Source organism: Rhizoctonia solani, chromosome 6 (genome assembly GCF_016906535.1).
Source record: "Rhizoctonia solani chromosome 6, complete sequence".
In the NCBI taxonomy this organism is placed as follows: Eukaryota; Fungi; Basidiomycota; class Agaricomycetes; order Cantharellales; family Ceratobasidiaceae; genus Rhizoctonia; species Rhizoctonia solani.
The window spans coordinates 1,119,279-1,134,955 of NC_057375.1; the positions used below are offsets into that span (position 1 = coordinate 1,119,279).

The 15,677-nt window shown below is 49.7% G+C and overlaps 3 protein-coding genes across 3 annotated transcripts; 2 read left to right on the forward strand and 1 right to left on the reverse strand.

Annotated features, from left to right (window-relative positions):
* Positions 1-2,788: 2,788 nt before the first annotated feature.
* On the reverse strand, positions 2,789-4,812 carry RhiXN_05798 (major facilitator superfamily transporter; the record flags this gene model as incomplete). Its single annotated transcript, XM_043325614.1, has 12 exons — positions 2,789-2,829; positions 2,879-2,998; positions 3,056-3,177; positions 3,229-3,483; positions 3,534-3,745; positions 3,800-3,949; positions 4,012-4,101; positions 4,161-4,170; positions 4,221-4,267; positions 4,329-4,425; positions 4,478-4,484; positions 4,539-4,812. 12 exons carry the CDS (start codon positions 4,810-4,812, stop codon positions 2,789-2,791), a joined length of 1,425 nt encoding a protein of 474 aa, XP_043181046.1.
* A 1,446-nt stretch (positions 4,813-6,258) lies between these two features.
* RhiXN_05799 (uncharacterized protein) lies at positions 6,259-11,421 on the forward strand (the record flags this gene model as incomplete). The annotated part of the gene is made up of 6 exons (XM_043325615.1): positions 6,259-6,656; positions 6,758-6,965; positions 7,022-7,807; positions 7,859-8,858; positions 8,908-9,128; positions 9,178-11,421. The coding sequence occupies 6 exons, from the start codon at positions 6,259-6,261 to the stop codon at positions 11,419-11,421; spliced, it is 4,857 nt and encodes a 1,618-aa protein (XP_043181047.1).
* A 1,522-nt stretch (positions 11,422-12,943) lies between these two features.
* Positions 12,944-13,870, forward strand: RhiXN_05800 (White collar 1 protein; the record flags this gene model as incomplete). The annotated part of the gene is made up of 3 exons (XM_043325616.1): positions 12,944-13,058; positions 13,128-13,728; positions 13,777-13,870. The coding sequence occupies 3 exons, from the start codon at positions 12,944-12,946 to the stop codon at positions 13,868-13,870; spliced, it is 810 nt and encodes a 269-aa protein (XP_043181048.1).
* Between the last annotated feature and the right edge of the window lie 1,807 nt (positions 13,871-15,677).

Genomic DNA, 15,677 nt, shown 5'->3' on the forward strand with positions numbered 1-15,677 from the left:
ATGAACTTCATATGATGTACTCTGGATCATTGTCATCATCACTACAATAATAAAAGTGTGGAGTAGTGTGTATTGAAATTTAAATGCGAAGCCTAAATTCTAACACAGAACAGGAAAACAAGTGTGCTCACACATTTTTGAGTTGAGAATTTATGAGAAAATGGTCTCCAATAGCATCTGTTCCTACAGTCACTACCTAGATACATTGTGGTTCTCACCATGGCCAACTAGATCCTAGCAAATAGTCATGACTCCCGCTTGAACTAAGTTAGCAAGCGGGTCAGTGCTCCATATAAACATCGAAGAGATGGTCATACCATAAAGCATGCACAGCACTCCCACGAACTGAATCGTACCACTATATATGCTGCTAAGGCATGCCAGTTTCGACCCGAGTTCTCCAGTATAACACCTCCCAGAGGCAAACCGGCCGAACTCCCTGGAAATTATCTTAGAAATGATAGTACATTTGTTAAATGACACGTACTGGGCAAATTGGAGATGTTGAGTAATCTCGTGAGTATCGCAAGGCTATGAGTTCCGTATAGCGTCACGGCAACTGGAGTGACGAGACTGACAAAACACGGACCAGTCATTCTAAACAGCACCCTGTTTCATCGATTAGCTCCGACCTATAACTTGTGGTTGGAACATACGAGAACACCATCATGCCAGTATACGAATTAGTTGCGACATCCCATAGCACCGCTTGACAAAATGAACTAATGAAAACAACAATTATAGCAACAGTTTACGGTGTTTGAGCTTCACCCCACGGGATGCATGTAACACTTCTTTAAGCATTTTGGTCTTGTTTGGTTCTCGTCTTCTTAATGTGATCACACACCGTCCGTTAATTGCAGGTGCCCAGTAGCTTTGCGCAGAGTAAAGGCTGTTGGTATTGCACCCTGAAAGCCAGTATACCCCTCTTAGGACCACCCGTTCTTCATGCATGGCCATGGTGTGGAGCCCATTTAGTTGACATATATTTATATTCCGAATCTACAATGTGAAATGGGACGCTAGAATACAGTCGAGACTCTTGACCTGCAGTATGGGAATACACTAGCCAAGTTTACAAATCAATAGTAAAGTGGCGCAACACGCAGCTTGTTGATACACAGTCTGCAGGTCAAGAAGCTGCAGGCCAAGAGTCCGGACTGTAGCTTGAGATGAACCGAGCTGAATTAAGAGTCTTCCACAAACCGGTAAAGTGATTCAACAGATCCAACGTTCGGCGGTTCAACAAGAAAATGCTTGTTAACACATCTGTAACTACTTTGCTCTGTGGCCTAGTCTGACAAGAGCATGTCATGCAGACCGGGCAGGCACTAATGCTATTCACCTATGTATCGTAGTTGCATATTGTTTATAGTATTCCAATAGGGCCCTTACGCGCCTTGTTCCTTCCTTCCATACTGCGCACTGAGAGCATAACGTGTTTGCAGCAGAGTTTTGTCGTTACCATTAGTCCCCTTTTTCCGTGAGTCCCACCCGCTTACACCTCTACTAGTATACGACCCGGTTTGGCCGCCTACCCAGCTCAATCGGTGTCCCAACCCCAGTCATACCCCGGTTCAGCGTATCCCCTCTCTGCCCCCTAACATTCTTCCGCCCACTGGTCCTGTTCATCTGCGCGTTTTTTTCTTGTTGCTATATGCTCATATTATTACCTCCCGTAATGCACCGGCCGGAGGCCAAGTTAAATTGCATTAATGTATTCTACTCTGCCTGCTACCTTATTGCGTCGTCAATACCCATATCCATGTATTCGAAACTACATTGTTTATATACTATGCCTCCTGCATAAAGACCACAGTTGGGTTGGTAAATGTGCTAGCACGCCCGCTCCGCGAGCGAGGGTTTGCCAAGTGACCAACATCGTCTGTACGAGTCGCGTGGGCGAGTCACCTCAAACAGTATTCTATCATGATTAGTGGTATACCTGAGGGTGCACCGTGTGCGTATTTCTGAGGCGTCTTCTACTCTTGTGTCTGAAGTAGATTACATGCTTTGCGTCCTTTGTCGGCTGCTCATGCGTCGCAAACTAATCACTAAACTATACTCATATCAAAGTAAAGACGTTATCTATCACGAAAGGATACGGGGATATCAACAGTGAGGAGATGATAGGGAGAAACAATGATGTGAATAAATGCAGTGACTCCAACCATTGCAAGTATATGCGATTGTGCAGGAGGAGCGTAGCTCCAAATCTGAAGCGGACAAGTTTGAAATTGAAACACAATGCTGTCTGAGGGTACTAAAAATAGAACATGATCTTGGAGAGTATGGATTAAGCGTATCTGGCGATACAAATATATCCAAGCAGCAGGTCGTCGATCTAGTGCAGCAGCCCTGATAGTGATGATCTATAGTGTTACATAGTTTTGTGTACATTTCTGTTTACATATATCAGTGATCTTGGTAACGCTTGAATTGCGGTAATGCCGCCTTGTAATTCCCGTTGGTTGGTCACAACCCCCTACATCCGGGGCGCCAAACAGTGGGCTTATGATGAAGTGGAGGGCCAAGGATTACGCTTACGAAACCTCATCTCGAAAGTCAGATTGGACCGGTACAATGCAACTTGAATCATAGACAAGACCTCTATAATGAAAATGTAGAGCAGAATACGCTACAATCTAAACATGAACCACAAATCCCAGAAAAAATGACAAAACCAAGTATACTCGTATATTTTCGTACTGAGAAATCGCATAAGAATGATTTCCAACTATCATATATTCGTATGGCCACTGCCTAGACGCACTGTCATTCACACCAGCTATATCCTGGCAAAGAGTCGTGGCTCCCGCTTGAACCGAGCTAGTGAACGGGTCAGTGCTCCATATAAACATCGAAGAGGTGACCATACCATAAAGCATGCACAGCACTCCCACGAACTGGATCACGCCACTATATGCTGTCAAAGCATGCCAGTTTCGACCCGAGTTCTCCAGTATAACACCTCCCAGCGGCGGACCGGTCAAACTCCCTAAAAAATTTGGAGAATGCGTCAGAAACGATATTATGTTTGGGCAATGACGCGTACCGGGCATATTAGAGATGTTAAGCAAACCCGTGAGTGTCGCAAGGTTATGAGTTCCGTATAGCGTCACGGCAACTGGGGTGACGAGGCTGATGAAGCACGGGCCGGTCATTCCGAAGAGTACACTATTTCGTCGGTCAGTTATATCCGATGGGAAAGTTCTGATTGGCACGTACGAAAACACCATGATGCCGGCATACGAGTCGGCTGCGACATTCCATAGCACCGCCTGACAAAACGAACTAATGAAAATAACAATAATAAATGCATTGACGAAGCCTATGCGGTCGCCCGTCAATCCGACAGTAGTTCTGCCGATTGCGCTAGCAAACGCCATGACAGAAATAGGCAGGCTGGCTAGTTGATCGGAGATTTGTGGAATCTTTTCGCGAGCATAAACGGAGATATACACAAAGGGTGTCATATAACCACTGAATAAATTAATAAGCGCGTTATTCAGTGGAGAAAGAGGTTGGCTTACAATACAGCGAACAGCAACGCAGCCCAGAAGCTCCAGAAAGACGGGTCCTTGAAGTACTGCTTGTCTACCCATGCAATTTTACGATTCTTGTTCTGCAGCTGGGATGCTGGGAACCGGGTCTTGATGAGGGAGAAACCGGCAAGCATAGTTACACCCTGGACAAACGAATAAATCAAGAGCGTATTATGGAATCCAAGACGCCCGAGCATAGCCTAATATAAAACACAATCAATGGATTATTTTGGTTGAACGGCCATAGGACCTACTTGTACTATAAGCGAGGGAACCGCCCCGCCCAAAGAGGATCCAGCAATCACAATTCCCGTTGCCACTCCCCGGTGTCGTCTAAACCACTGAGAAGGTATGGCAAATATCATGGGAAGCAGAAGTCCGCATCCAGCACCTTGCATCACACCCTGTTGAGAGTACGATTAAGGTGGTAGCCACTATAGAGTTTCTGTGTCCCTATTTTACTCACCTGGGTAAGAAATATTGACCAGAACTCGTGACACCAGGACGCACAGAACTGCCCCAAGAAGACTATGATGCAACCGGACGCAATAAATCGCTAGGACAAACTCGCATCAGACGCATATAGAGTCGAGCTGAACTTGAAATGCGACTAACCTTATAGCCGCTATTAGAAGAATGAGTACCCAAACGATGAAAATATATGGTAGCACTTACTATCTATCACCTAATTTTCCGGTCACAAAGGCAAGGCTCGTCATAAGCTAGTTCCAAATCAGGAATTATTACATCAACACTGGCCAAATATAAGAGATACCGGCTTACCGCATTTTGAACCGATCCAACCGCACTCAGCGTCGCATCCGGTGTACCTTTCAGCAGAAACTTCGAGTGATAGGCCTGGAAAACACCCCAGAGTAAACTAATGGGTCTGGTGAATACCTCTAAATACTCCGAGGGCCCGCTGGACTTACTTCCAACCTGAGGTCAATTGAGATATCAGAGTGATGTCACTTTCAATTGCTAAGAACGTACCGACTGTTGGTGCTGCAATAAGGGCACACCCAAGGATCACTTTCCACCCTTCAAACCCACCTTCAACAAACTCGTCGTCTCCAACTTGCCCTATTGGACATGCAGTCGGCCCAATCGCTTGAATGTTCGCAGGCTCTTCTATTTTTTCTTTCGTCGAGTCATCATATTGGTCCCCGCGCAAAGTCAATTGCTCAACGTCCTTCTCAGAAGTCGCAGCAGAAGGCATAACGTTCGTATCGGCCAGGTTTGTCGTAGGAGGTGTAGAATGGGTCATGACTGTCAACGTTAAAACCAAGTCGTTTCAACGAGTCGTCCACGGCGTTTTGAGCCATATGGCGTGCCTTCAGTGATGAGTAAGAAACTTGCCTTTCATTTAGGCACCTAGGCATGGAATGCTTCAACAAGCCGAGATCAAATTATGTAACATGGCTCTCCTCGATCCGTCTCGTGAGTTTGTATCTGAACGAAGAAGCCAGTTGATCGTGGATGCTTCTGAATCGAGGTCCAAGAGATTTCGAGTTCAGTTGGACGATACATAACATATGCTCGTTGACACAGAGAAAGCTGGAAAGAGCCGGAAAACAGTCGGGGGCATTCCAGCTGATCGGTTAGGCGATCGATATTGATGGCGTGTCCAAATCTATGTTGTCAATTTGGTCGTTTTCTCGCAAAAGGAAATTGTTGGGTAAATAGAGCCCAATATGTGAGTTTATGAGTTTGGTCAACAGGATGGTGCCGTGATTCTCTGACTTCCTATTGGGCCTTGATCTGGTTATGATTGGCACTTGTGTCATATCTCAACATATAGTACACGCAACATAAATGAGATGAGCCTTGTTGGCCAAATTTCACCATCTACACTGATCAATGTGGGGCTATGTGATTTGTCTGCAATTGAAGCAAGAGAAAGTTATCACTGTCTGGACCAACCCAATTCGGGATATGTGCTCACCTTCTGTGCGGGTTTTGTTTACTCTCACGGTGCACGTGGGAAGTCTCCTTTGGGGGTTAGCGCTGGTTCAGGCCGCCGGTAAACTACCACCCCTCACCACTCATCTCTCAAGTGGCACGGTCTATATCCGCTGAGCGAAACATCTCTGTTCATCCATGGGCCTCTGGGGTCTACCGGAATGCACAAGAATAAATGAAATGGGGCCAGGGCGTTAAGTGGTGTGTAGTTTGAAAGTATTTCCCCACGGAATATGGATCGTAACTCAGCTTGTAGTGATCTCTTCACATTCTGACCTCACTTGAACTTGGTAACATCGGATGGGGATGCTCTCTATAGCAAACGTGATTATCAATCGAAATAAACAGCTGGGGCTGGATCCCATGTAGTGTATCCGATCAAACACTGCCCAGGGTGCCGCTCTCGAGATGCGGACCGCTGATGCTATGTCACTCGGCGTCTGGTATGTCGCACTGAATAGTAGGTGAGGCACGGTAGTGGACATATCCGGCAGTGCGTCGACAGATACGAGGACCGCCTCGGCATTTTCTCTATCATTTCACAATATTGGCGTCTATTACACCCGGTCGGAACCTAGAGCGGAAGTATTAGATCCGGTGGTCAACGGTATTAGACCCTACTTTCCCGCGATTCCAACTACAACGCACTTGAGCCGATATTCGGTCGCACGGCCCTGTAGAACTCCCACAGCAGGAAGATATATAGACACTATCTGCCATCGACGATTCCGTACTTCACACGACTCACGCCATGGCCACTGCCAGCGTCGAACATCCCGATCTTACCAAGGTCTCTATTCTCGGAAAGGATTCTATTCACTGCGGCTTCCATTTGACACCTTACATTGCCCACACTGTCCTCACTACCCTCCCTGCATCTACTTATGTTCTAATTACCGACACTCACGTCGCCAAGTTCCATCTCGCGTCTTTCGAGGCCGCATTTAACGACGCTTTGGCGGCTAGGCCCGACAACTCTGCCCGATTCTTGACCCATGTAATCCCTCCAGGCGAGACCAGCAAAAGCCGTGAAGGCAAGGCCGAGATCGAAGACTTCTTGCTCGACAAGTCGTGCACTCGCGACACTGTAATCCTCGCGCTTGGAGGTGGAGTGATCGGAGACCTTGTCGGCTTTGTTGCGGCCACCTTGTAAGTCTAATTCAGTTGTTTATGTGGGGAAGTGACGTATATTCCCTATCTCCTCTACCTCCGTGGACATGATCCGACGTGAACTGATTATCCTATCACAGTATGCGTGGTGTGCGCTTCGTTCAGATTCCTACCACTCTATTGGCAATGGTCGACTCCTCTGTTGGGGGCAAGACCGCCATTGATACACCTCATGGCAAGAATCTTATCGGAAGCTTCTGGCAGCCATCCTATGTTTTCATCGACGCTGCATTCCTCGAGACTCTCCCCCAGCGCGAGTTCGTCAATGGCATGGCCGAAGTGATCAAAGTGAGTCAAACTCAGATACATTGTCTCGGCCGATCAGTTCTCACGTGATCGCGCAGACCGCCGCCATTTGGAATGAAGATGAATTCTCGATGCTCGAGTCTTCGGCGCCTGCGCTCTTTGCTGCCATTGGCTCATCCTCATCCACCACCTCCGCGGGACGAACAATCGCTACCCGATCGGAAGCTCAAGCCCTTCTCCTTCACGTCATCACCGAGAGCATCGGCGTCAAGGCCCATATTGTTACCCTCGATGAGCGCGAGACTGGCCTTCGCAACCTTGTCAACTTTGGGCATACCATCGGCCATGCTATTGAAGCAGTGCTTACCCCTACTATTCTCCACGGCGAATGTGTTGCTATTGGAATGGTTCTCGAGGGCGAAGTTGCCCGGCAACTCGGTGTATTCAGTCAGGTGGGCGTGGGTCGTATCACCCGTGCTCTCAAGGCGTACGGTCTGCCCACATCAACCAAGGACCCACGGATCGCTGCGGTTCCTGCATCGCGCCTCTTGACCATCGACAGGCTGCTTGATATCATGAAGATCGACAAGAAGAACTCGGGTCCAGAAAAGAAGATTGTACTCCTTTCGCGGATAGGTAAAACTTATGAAGAACGTGCTACGGGCGTCAAGGATGAAGTCATTCGCCGCGTGTTGGCCGAAGCCGTTCGTGTTATCCCGGGCATCCCGCGCGGCAACCCTGTGCGCATGAGCACCCCAGGCAGCAAGAGTATCTCCAACCGTGCACTCGTGCTAGCTGCTCTTGGAAACGGAACCTGCCGTCTTCGAAACCTCCTCCACAGTGACGACACCCAAGTGATGATGAGTGCCCTTATCGAACTGAAGGTGAGGTCGAATGAATAGTCGCAGATCGGATCAGCACTGATGATTTCATAGGGGGCTAAATTCGCATGGGAAGATGGTGGCGAAACGCTTGTCGTCACTGGTGGCGGAGGCGCATTTACAATCCCCCCTGCTGGCAAGGAGATCTATCTTGGAAACGCTGGAACTGCTGCTCGTTTCCTCACTAGTGTCTGTACACTCGTCAATCCCGATTCATCCTCAGCGACTGCATCATCCGAATTCCCCGAGGGCTACACATTTATCACCGGCAATGCTCGCATGAAACAACGCCCATGTGGGCCTCTTGTCGATGCTCTTCGTGCCAACGGGAGCAAAGTCAAGTACATCGAGAGCGAGGGCTGCTTGCCTCTGCACATCGGTGCTGGTGGTCTCAAGGGTGGCAAGATTCAGCTCGCTGCCAGCGTTTCTAGTCAATACGTCTCGAGTATCCTCTTGTGTGCTCCTTATGCCCGTGACGAGGACGTCGTGCTCGAGCTTGTGGGCGGTCAAGTAATCAGCCAGCCTTACATCGACATGACTCTCGCGATGATGAAGACTTTTGGTGTCCAAGTCACTCGCCGCAAGGCCGAAGACGGTACTCTTCTTGATATCTATGACATCCCACGTGCCCAATACACCAACCCCGAGAAATACGCCATCGAGAGTGATGCCAGCAGTGCCACCTACCCGCTTGCTGTCGCAGCTATGACCGGTACTACCTGCACGATCGAAAACATTGGTACTTCTTCATTGCAGGGCGATGCTGGATTCGCTGTCAATGTCCTCAAACGTATGGGCTGCAAGGTCGAGCAAAGCGAGACCGAAACCACCGTTACCGGTCCTCCAGTTGGTCAACTTAAGGCAATCGGACTGGTCGATATGGAAACCATGACCGATGCATTCTTAACTGCTGTGGCCTTGGCTGCAGTCTGCGGAGAAGGGAGCGCTGAAGGCCTCGAATCGGATGCACCCAAGAATACGACTCGTATCTTGGGAATTGCCAATCAACGTGTCAAAGAGTGCAACCGTATCCGTGCTATGATCGACGAGCTTGGTAAGTATTGTGTTGATTTTTCACGTACACATACTCACTATTTCTGTAGCCAAGTTTGGTGTTAAGACCAAGGAACTGGACGATGGTCTAGAAGTGTACGGCCAGCCGATCGAGACTCTGAACAAGAACGTGTCGGTGCACTGCTACGACGACCACCGCGTGGCGATGGCCTTCTCTGTTCTGGCCACGGTAGTCCCGGGTACTATTTTGGAAGAGAAGCGCTGCGTCGAAAAGACCTGGCCAAATTGGTGGGACGATCTGACCAATAAGGTATGCTTCATTTATTTAATTAACTGTAATTTAATTAACCGCGTAATAGATCGGTATTGATGTCGAAGGCATTGAGCTCGCCCACCAAGGGCCAGCTGCCGCCAAATATAATCCCGAGGCCACGATCATCATTGTGGGCATGCGCGGGGCTGGAAAGACTCACATTGGTGGCATCGCCGCTGCATCATTGGGCTGGAAATTCCTCGACGCAGACCACGAATTCGAAGGCCGCACCGGTGAACCCGTGTCCCAATATGTGCGCAGCAAGGGTTGGCCAGCATTCCGCCAAGCCGAATCTCAGATCATCAAAGATCTCATTTCTGAGAATCCTACGCGTACGATCATCTCAACTGGAGGAGGAATCGTCGAGTCGGCCGCCAACCGCTCCCTCTTGACCGAGTATGGCCGTGCTACCGGACCCGTGGTATACGTGATGCGGGACGTCAACGAAATCTTGAACTACCTGGGCTCAGAGACGGCTCGTCCTGCTTATGGTGAAGAAATCGCGGACGTCTACTGGCGCCGTGAGCCCTGGTTCCGTGAAGTTTCCACCCATGAGTTTATCTCCTACACTGGCGGGTTCCATGCCGCCAATGGCGCCACTCGCTGTGAAATCGCCAAGGCCTGCCGTGACGAGACTGCACGTTTCTTCCGTCAGATTACAGGTATCAAGCCTAACCTTTCCGAGGCACTCGCGCAAGGAGAACGATCATTCTTCCTTTCCCTAACATATCCCGACCTGCTTCCTGCCGTACCTTCGATTCCCCTCTTGACTGCCGGCGCCGATGCTATCGAATTACGTGTAGATTTGCTGAACCCCAACGGCGACCCGGTTACCGGTGCCCCCAACATTCCTCCCCTGGACTTTGTTGCCACACAACTATCTGCCTTGCGCCACACCTCATCTCTCCCCGTCGTATTTACCGTCCGTACGGCCTCCCAAGGCGGGGCCTTCCCTGATACGGCCGAGAAGGAAGCCTTTGCTCTATATAACCTCGCGCTCAGGCATGGTGTCGAGTACGTTGACGTTGAAATCTCATGGAGCGATAAGAAGATCCACGACCTCGCTGCACGCAAGGGTGCTTCCCAGATCCTCGCATCATGGCACGACTGGAGCGGCAACATGAAGTGGAACGGGCCGGTGGTCAAGGAAAAGTATGCCCTCGCTGAACGAGTAGGTGATATTGTGAAGATTGTCGGCAAGGCCAACTCGATCGAGGACAACTTTGCACTCCGGGCGTTTGCCGCCTCGCATACTTCCAAGCCTTTCATTGGCATCAACATGGGTGCCGAAGGCCAACTCTCGCGTGTGCTCAATACTACATTCACCCCGGTTTCACATCCACTATTACCAACCCGTGCCGCTCCGGGTCAGATGTCGGTTCAAGATATCCACACCGCTTTGCACCTGAATGGCCAACTCCCGGCTCAGAAGTTTTACCTCTTCGGATCGCCGATTGCCCACTCGATGTCCCCTCACCTCCACAACACTGGCTTCGAGAAGCTTGGCCTGCCTCACAAGTATCATATCTTCGAAACCCCAACGATCACTGACGAAGTCAAGGCCGCGATTCGGGCTCCGGACTTTGGTGGTGCGAGCGTGACGATCCCTCTGAAACTCGATATCATCCCTCTGCTCGACGAGGTCTCGCCCGAGGCCAAGGCCATTGGCGCAGTTAACACCGTCATTCCACGCAAGCGCGCCGACGGGTCGACCAGCCTGTTTGGTACCAACACCGACTGGCGAGCTATCCATGATCTCGCGCGCAACAACCTTGTGGTCGGCATCACGGACGAGACGACCGCTCTTGTCCTAGGTGCAGGCGGAACCGCTCGCGCAGCCCTGTATGCTATCCATGCCCTCGGTATCAAAACGATCTATCTCTTCAACCGCACCAGGGCAGCTGCGCAGGCTCTCGCCGATACGTTCCCAACCTTTGGTATCATTCCCCTTGATTCGCTCGCCTCGTTCCCCAAAGCCGCTCCCACAGTCATTGTCTCCGCTATTCCTGCCACGGGTACTACTACCGAACAGGGCAGCAACACGGCCGGTGTGTACCTGCCTGCTACATTATTCAAGGCACCATCTGGCGTTGTCGTCGAAATGGCGTACAAACCGGCTGTGACGCCTGTACTGGGATTGGCTGCCAAGGCTTCCGGATGGGTGGGCGTGCGTGGGGTGGACATTCTGTGTGAACAAGGATTCTATCAGTATGAGGCATGGACTGGACGAAAAGCTCCTCGGGCAGCGATGAAAGCCAAGGTGATTTCGTTGTATGATAGCCAACAGTGATTGTACACTTTCTAGATGGGTATTTGGATATGATTTGTATGCGATATTGAATACGATTTTAATTCTATGCTTACTTTTCTGACATCACAATATGCTAAGCATATCACGCGACTTCTTGCGGGGAATCAATCTCTTGAATCGGTTTCAAGCAGCTGGCCGCATTCCATGCCGGACTTGAAATCGCCTCGCAAGTTTTCAGTCTCCTTTGCGGAAGTCACACGGAAAGTCATGATCCAGACTTCTCGAATCACGTCTGTAGGGGGAGTGCTGACTCACCGACCCGGGGCTACGTGTAACTAAAAGGGTAAAATATCCTCGACAAATCGGTGCCGCAGTAATTTTCGCCAAGGCATCTAGAACAGCATACGCATTTATTCGGGACAATTCCCAACTAAGAATGCGTGTCGAGCTGTTGCCGCTAGACTGTACATCTGGATACATCGGAGGCGGTTTCCGTGAGCCGCTTTATGCACCTCAGACAGGGACCAAGTTGAGCGAGCGCGTAGTATTTCAAAGTCGATGTGTCTTTGTGGTGTCGATTGACCGAGCTGTCGATCCTGGGTCTTAAAACCCAGCGTATGATAGTGCAATAGGGGTTACACGCAGTTCCTTGTGCCTTGACCAGAGCCTAAAGGAGGTACGCATAACGGGACCGACAAACTTCCGTTGGTCAGATTGCCAAAATGTGCAAATGTGTACCGCCGCACGTGCGCTCAACCGGCGGTTCCCCACACCGCCGATCACTCGACTAGTGAATTGAATGCAAAAATGAAAGTCCAAAGCAATAATAACCCCAGGAACATGTGTTTCGGGGGCGCAACGGCGCGTGTGCGGCTCGTATTGGTCTCGGTTGGCGGCCCATCGTGGTGTGCTGCAGATCGGAGCTGACAAGCATCATGTTCGGCGAATCAAATCACGGGTCCGGAGGACTATTTGGATTTCGGCAAGTAGGGCACTTTTTTGTTGTTGGATGCAGGGGCAAGTACGGGACTAGCCTTAAGCGGTTGCATCTGTCGTGAGTACGTACGCTGATATGGACAAACGCGAAGCAGCCGCCACGCGACGGCTATACACACGATCAAGTGGTTGTGTGGGAGAACAGCCGATGAGAGACTAGCGCCCGATCCACATGCTGAGCGAATAATTCCCAGACACTTGGAATAGGTAACTTGGTCTGGACTATCCAACATGGTGCGATCTGCGACACTAGCTCGATTCCGCCCTAGGAGATCCATATAGGCTTGTGTGTTCACCATTGACAACCTCTCTCTGAGCTTAAAAGTCCCCCTCTCTTTCGAACCATTTCCTCGGCTTCGTTCTCATGTCTCAGCTCTCGCTCATAAATCTGAGAATATCTACACACAGTTCGCCACCCAGTAGTAAGTCTGGGAGCAGCCGCTCGAGCACGAGCAGCATACAATCCGACTCATCTACCGGCTCCGAGACTGATGGTCCGGCAGCTTACCACGTGAATTTATTAAATTTAATCCCGTCACTCCAGCTTCCTCCACCGCTCCGAGGCATGTCCCGTCTCCGTGCCACGGCCCAACGCCAATTTGCACCTCGCTTTGACGCCCTGGGTATCCTCGCCAAGGCAGTCATGCGTCCCCAGCCCGTTATACATCTTGGTCCAATCGGTACGTCTCGGCAAACAACTCTGCTCCCCCCCCCCACGCAAACTCTAAAGGTCACTGACGTCAATACAGACCATACGGCCTCTTGCGTCATTGTTGATCTTGATCTTCCCGACCGTCCGCTCGTATGGGCTTCTGATTCATTTTGTCAAATGTCTGGCTATGCTCTCGAGGACATTCGGGGCCGCAATCCTCGGTTCATGCAAGCACCCGGTGGTCATGTCCTCTCGTCTCCGAATTCAGACTCTTCGGATGAGGATGACGCACAGTCTGGGCCGGCTCCGAACGAAAGATTTCCCCCCTCGACGTCACCACATGACGTAGCGGAATCCCAACCTCAGCCGTCTAGACCACCCCCTGTGGTTGTACCAGGATCTGGATCTGGATCATCTTCTACCAACTCGGGCTCATCCACGGAGACTGTGTCATCTGCTCCAAAGCCCGAGGATATCCCTGCACCTACAACATCTGATGCTTACATCCATCCACCACAATCACACGTGCCGCCTGGTTCCCAAAGGACACATACCAACCACGACACCGTCCGATATATCAAATCAAAACTCGATGCAAACGAAGAGCTTCAATGTGTCGTTCTCAATTACCGTAAAGACGGAACACCATTCTGGAACTGGTTAAGTGTCGTGCCAGTCCGCGAGGGGGAAAGGTTTAGGTGAGTTGCACAATAAAGGTTTGACAGCAGGGTTTAACTGGGACAAAGGTGGCATGTTGGAATCATGGTCGATCTCGTACAGCAGCCACAACAAATCATGCGAGCTATGCAGGCCGGATACTATATTCGCACCCAACCGTGAACGGCATCGGCGCTTTCGGCTCCGAGCGAACGAAACCCGACCTCTCGGTGCCGCTGCTTGCTATTTGTCAAGATTTTACCAACCCCCTAAATCCTCCCTCACTTCAAACTTTAGCTGTCAACTCAAAAGCGGGAATAGCCGAGGGGTTCCATCTGCGAATCCACGTGTGCGCAAATTCGCTGTACTCCTAGACACCATCACGGCAATCTCTGCTTCCCTGTATAGTATTGCCCTTACACTCACTTGCTATCTATCTACTATCTACCCTCTGTTTCATTCTAATAAGTGTATACTAGTTCGTTGTGCCGTTATGCCATGTTGTATCATTATGAGTCTATGTAGAGTGCTGGTGGCTTCATTAGATAAAATGCAGTTGGCGTTCGTTGTCAACGTCAACGCCTCACCGACGATCTAGCTTCTAACGCACCGTCCATTTACCTTGATTTTCGCGCCGAGCAAACGCTGCGTTGGTCATCGAATTTATTCGTGATCGTAGATGGGGTTTAATCCGCGGCTTGAAGCTGCTGTAAATGGGGGAAATGGCAAGAAAAGATCAGGACGCGGGCCCAGGAGCATCATGTATGCATATAGCTAGCTGTTCCCAGAAGATCGATGCGAGTAGGGCGACGCGGGCTATATGAACAGGTGTGGTGGTCAAGCCCTAGTATGTGGGGTAGTAGGCGGTCGTTTTTCTACGGGAACAATGCGTTTTTACGAACAAGAAAGCGCCGTCCAGGGGATGGGAGACATGGATAATACGTAGCATGAAAAGACTAGACAAAAAGTACGGGTTTAATTGAAATATCCTGAATATTGTCCTCCGAATATGCAACTTGATTCGACTAGTCTTTGATGTATGAGTCAAATCTTTTAACCGTATAATCACAAAGAGATCTACAATGGTGGGCCCTTTTGATCGAAAAACGGGTATTGGTATCTCGGACATTGAAACTTAATGACTAATTTATGTAAGGAAAACCACCACGTTCGTCCCGTACAGACCTTTCTCGTTTGTGAAAATGCATTATTCCAATCAAAAATAGCTCCTTTACTGCCCAACATACTAGTCTTTGTACACTACATTCGTCCGCATAACATGGAAGCAATTATATGCATAGACGATGCTCAATTGAACCTTCTCGTCACCCTTCCTTGGTACTTTCCCCATTTGAAACACCCTCTGGCCATGGATAGAATCCCTTCCAAAAACGTAGTCAACTGTGCATTTTCCCAAACTTGAATATGATAATCGTGTATTAGCATAAACTGTATCACAATTGAGTACCCTTGATCATCAGAGCTGTCGCCTTCATCCACCTCATCGTCGTTATCGCCTTATGGGTTATTTTTCTATTCAGGCCTTTCCTCAACGTCGATGGAAGGGCATGACAGCTGGGATGACTCTCTTGCGGCCCCCTCAAGTGTCCCACGGCTTTCCATCAGCACACCTGCGACAGCAAATGATTTATAGGCTACATTGTATCACTACATCCTCTTTTAGAACAGTTGGTACGTACTGTAGTATCAGTAGCCCTTTACGATTTCAGTTTGAAGTTTGCGTAGTGTCATTTCAGTCTCCTCAGCTTAATTTGATTGAGAGAACTAAACACAAGCGACCCTGGCGGTTCACCTCTAGTAGACCATATGATCATCTCTTGAGGCAGCCGGGATTGTCCGTACCATTTGCTCCGGAACTGAGTCCATAGTTATAATCGTGGGTATATGTGATGCATCAGGGGGCTTCATTGGCAAGAAGCCTACCCCTGTCAAGGCCTGGTTCGAAAGCCTGGGCGAACTGTGGCTTGGG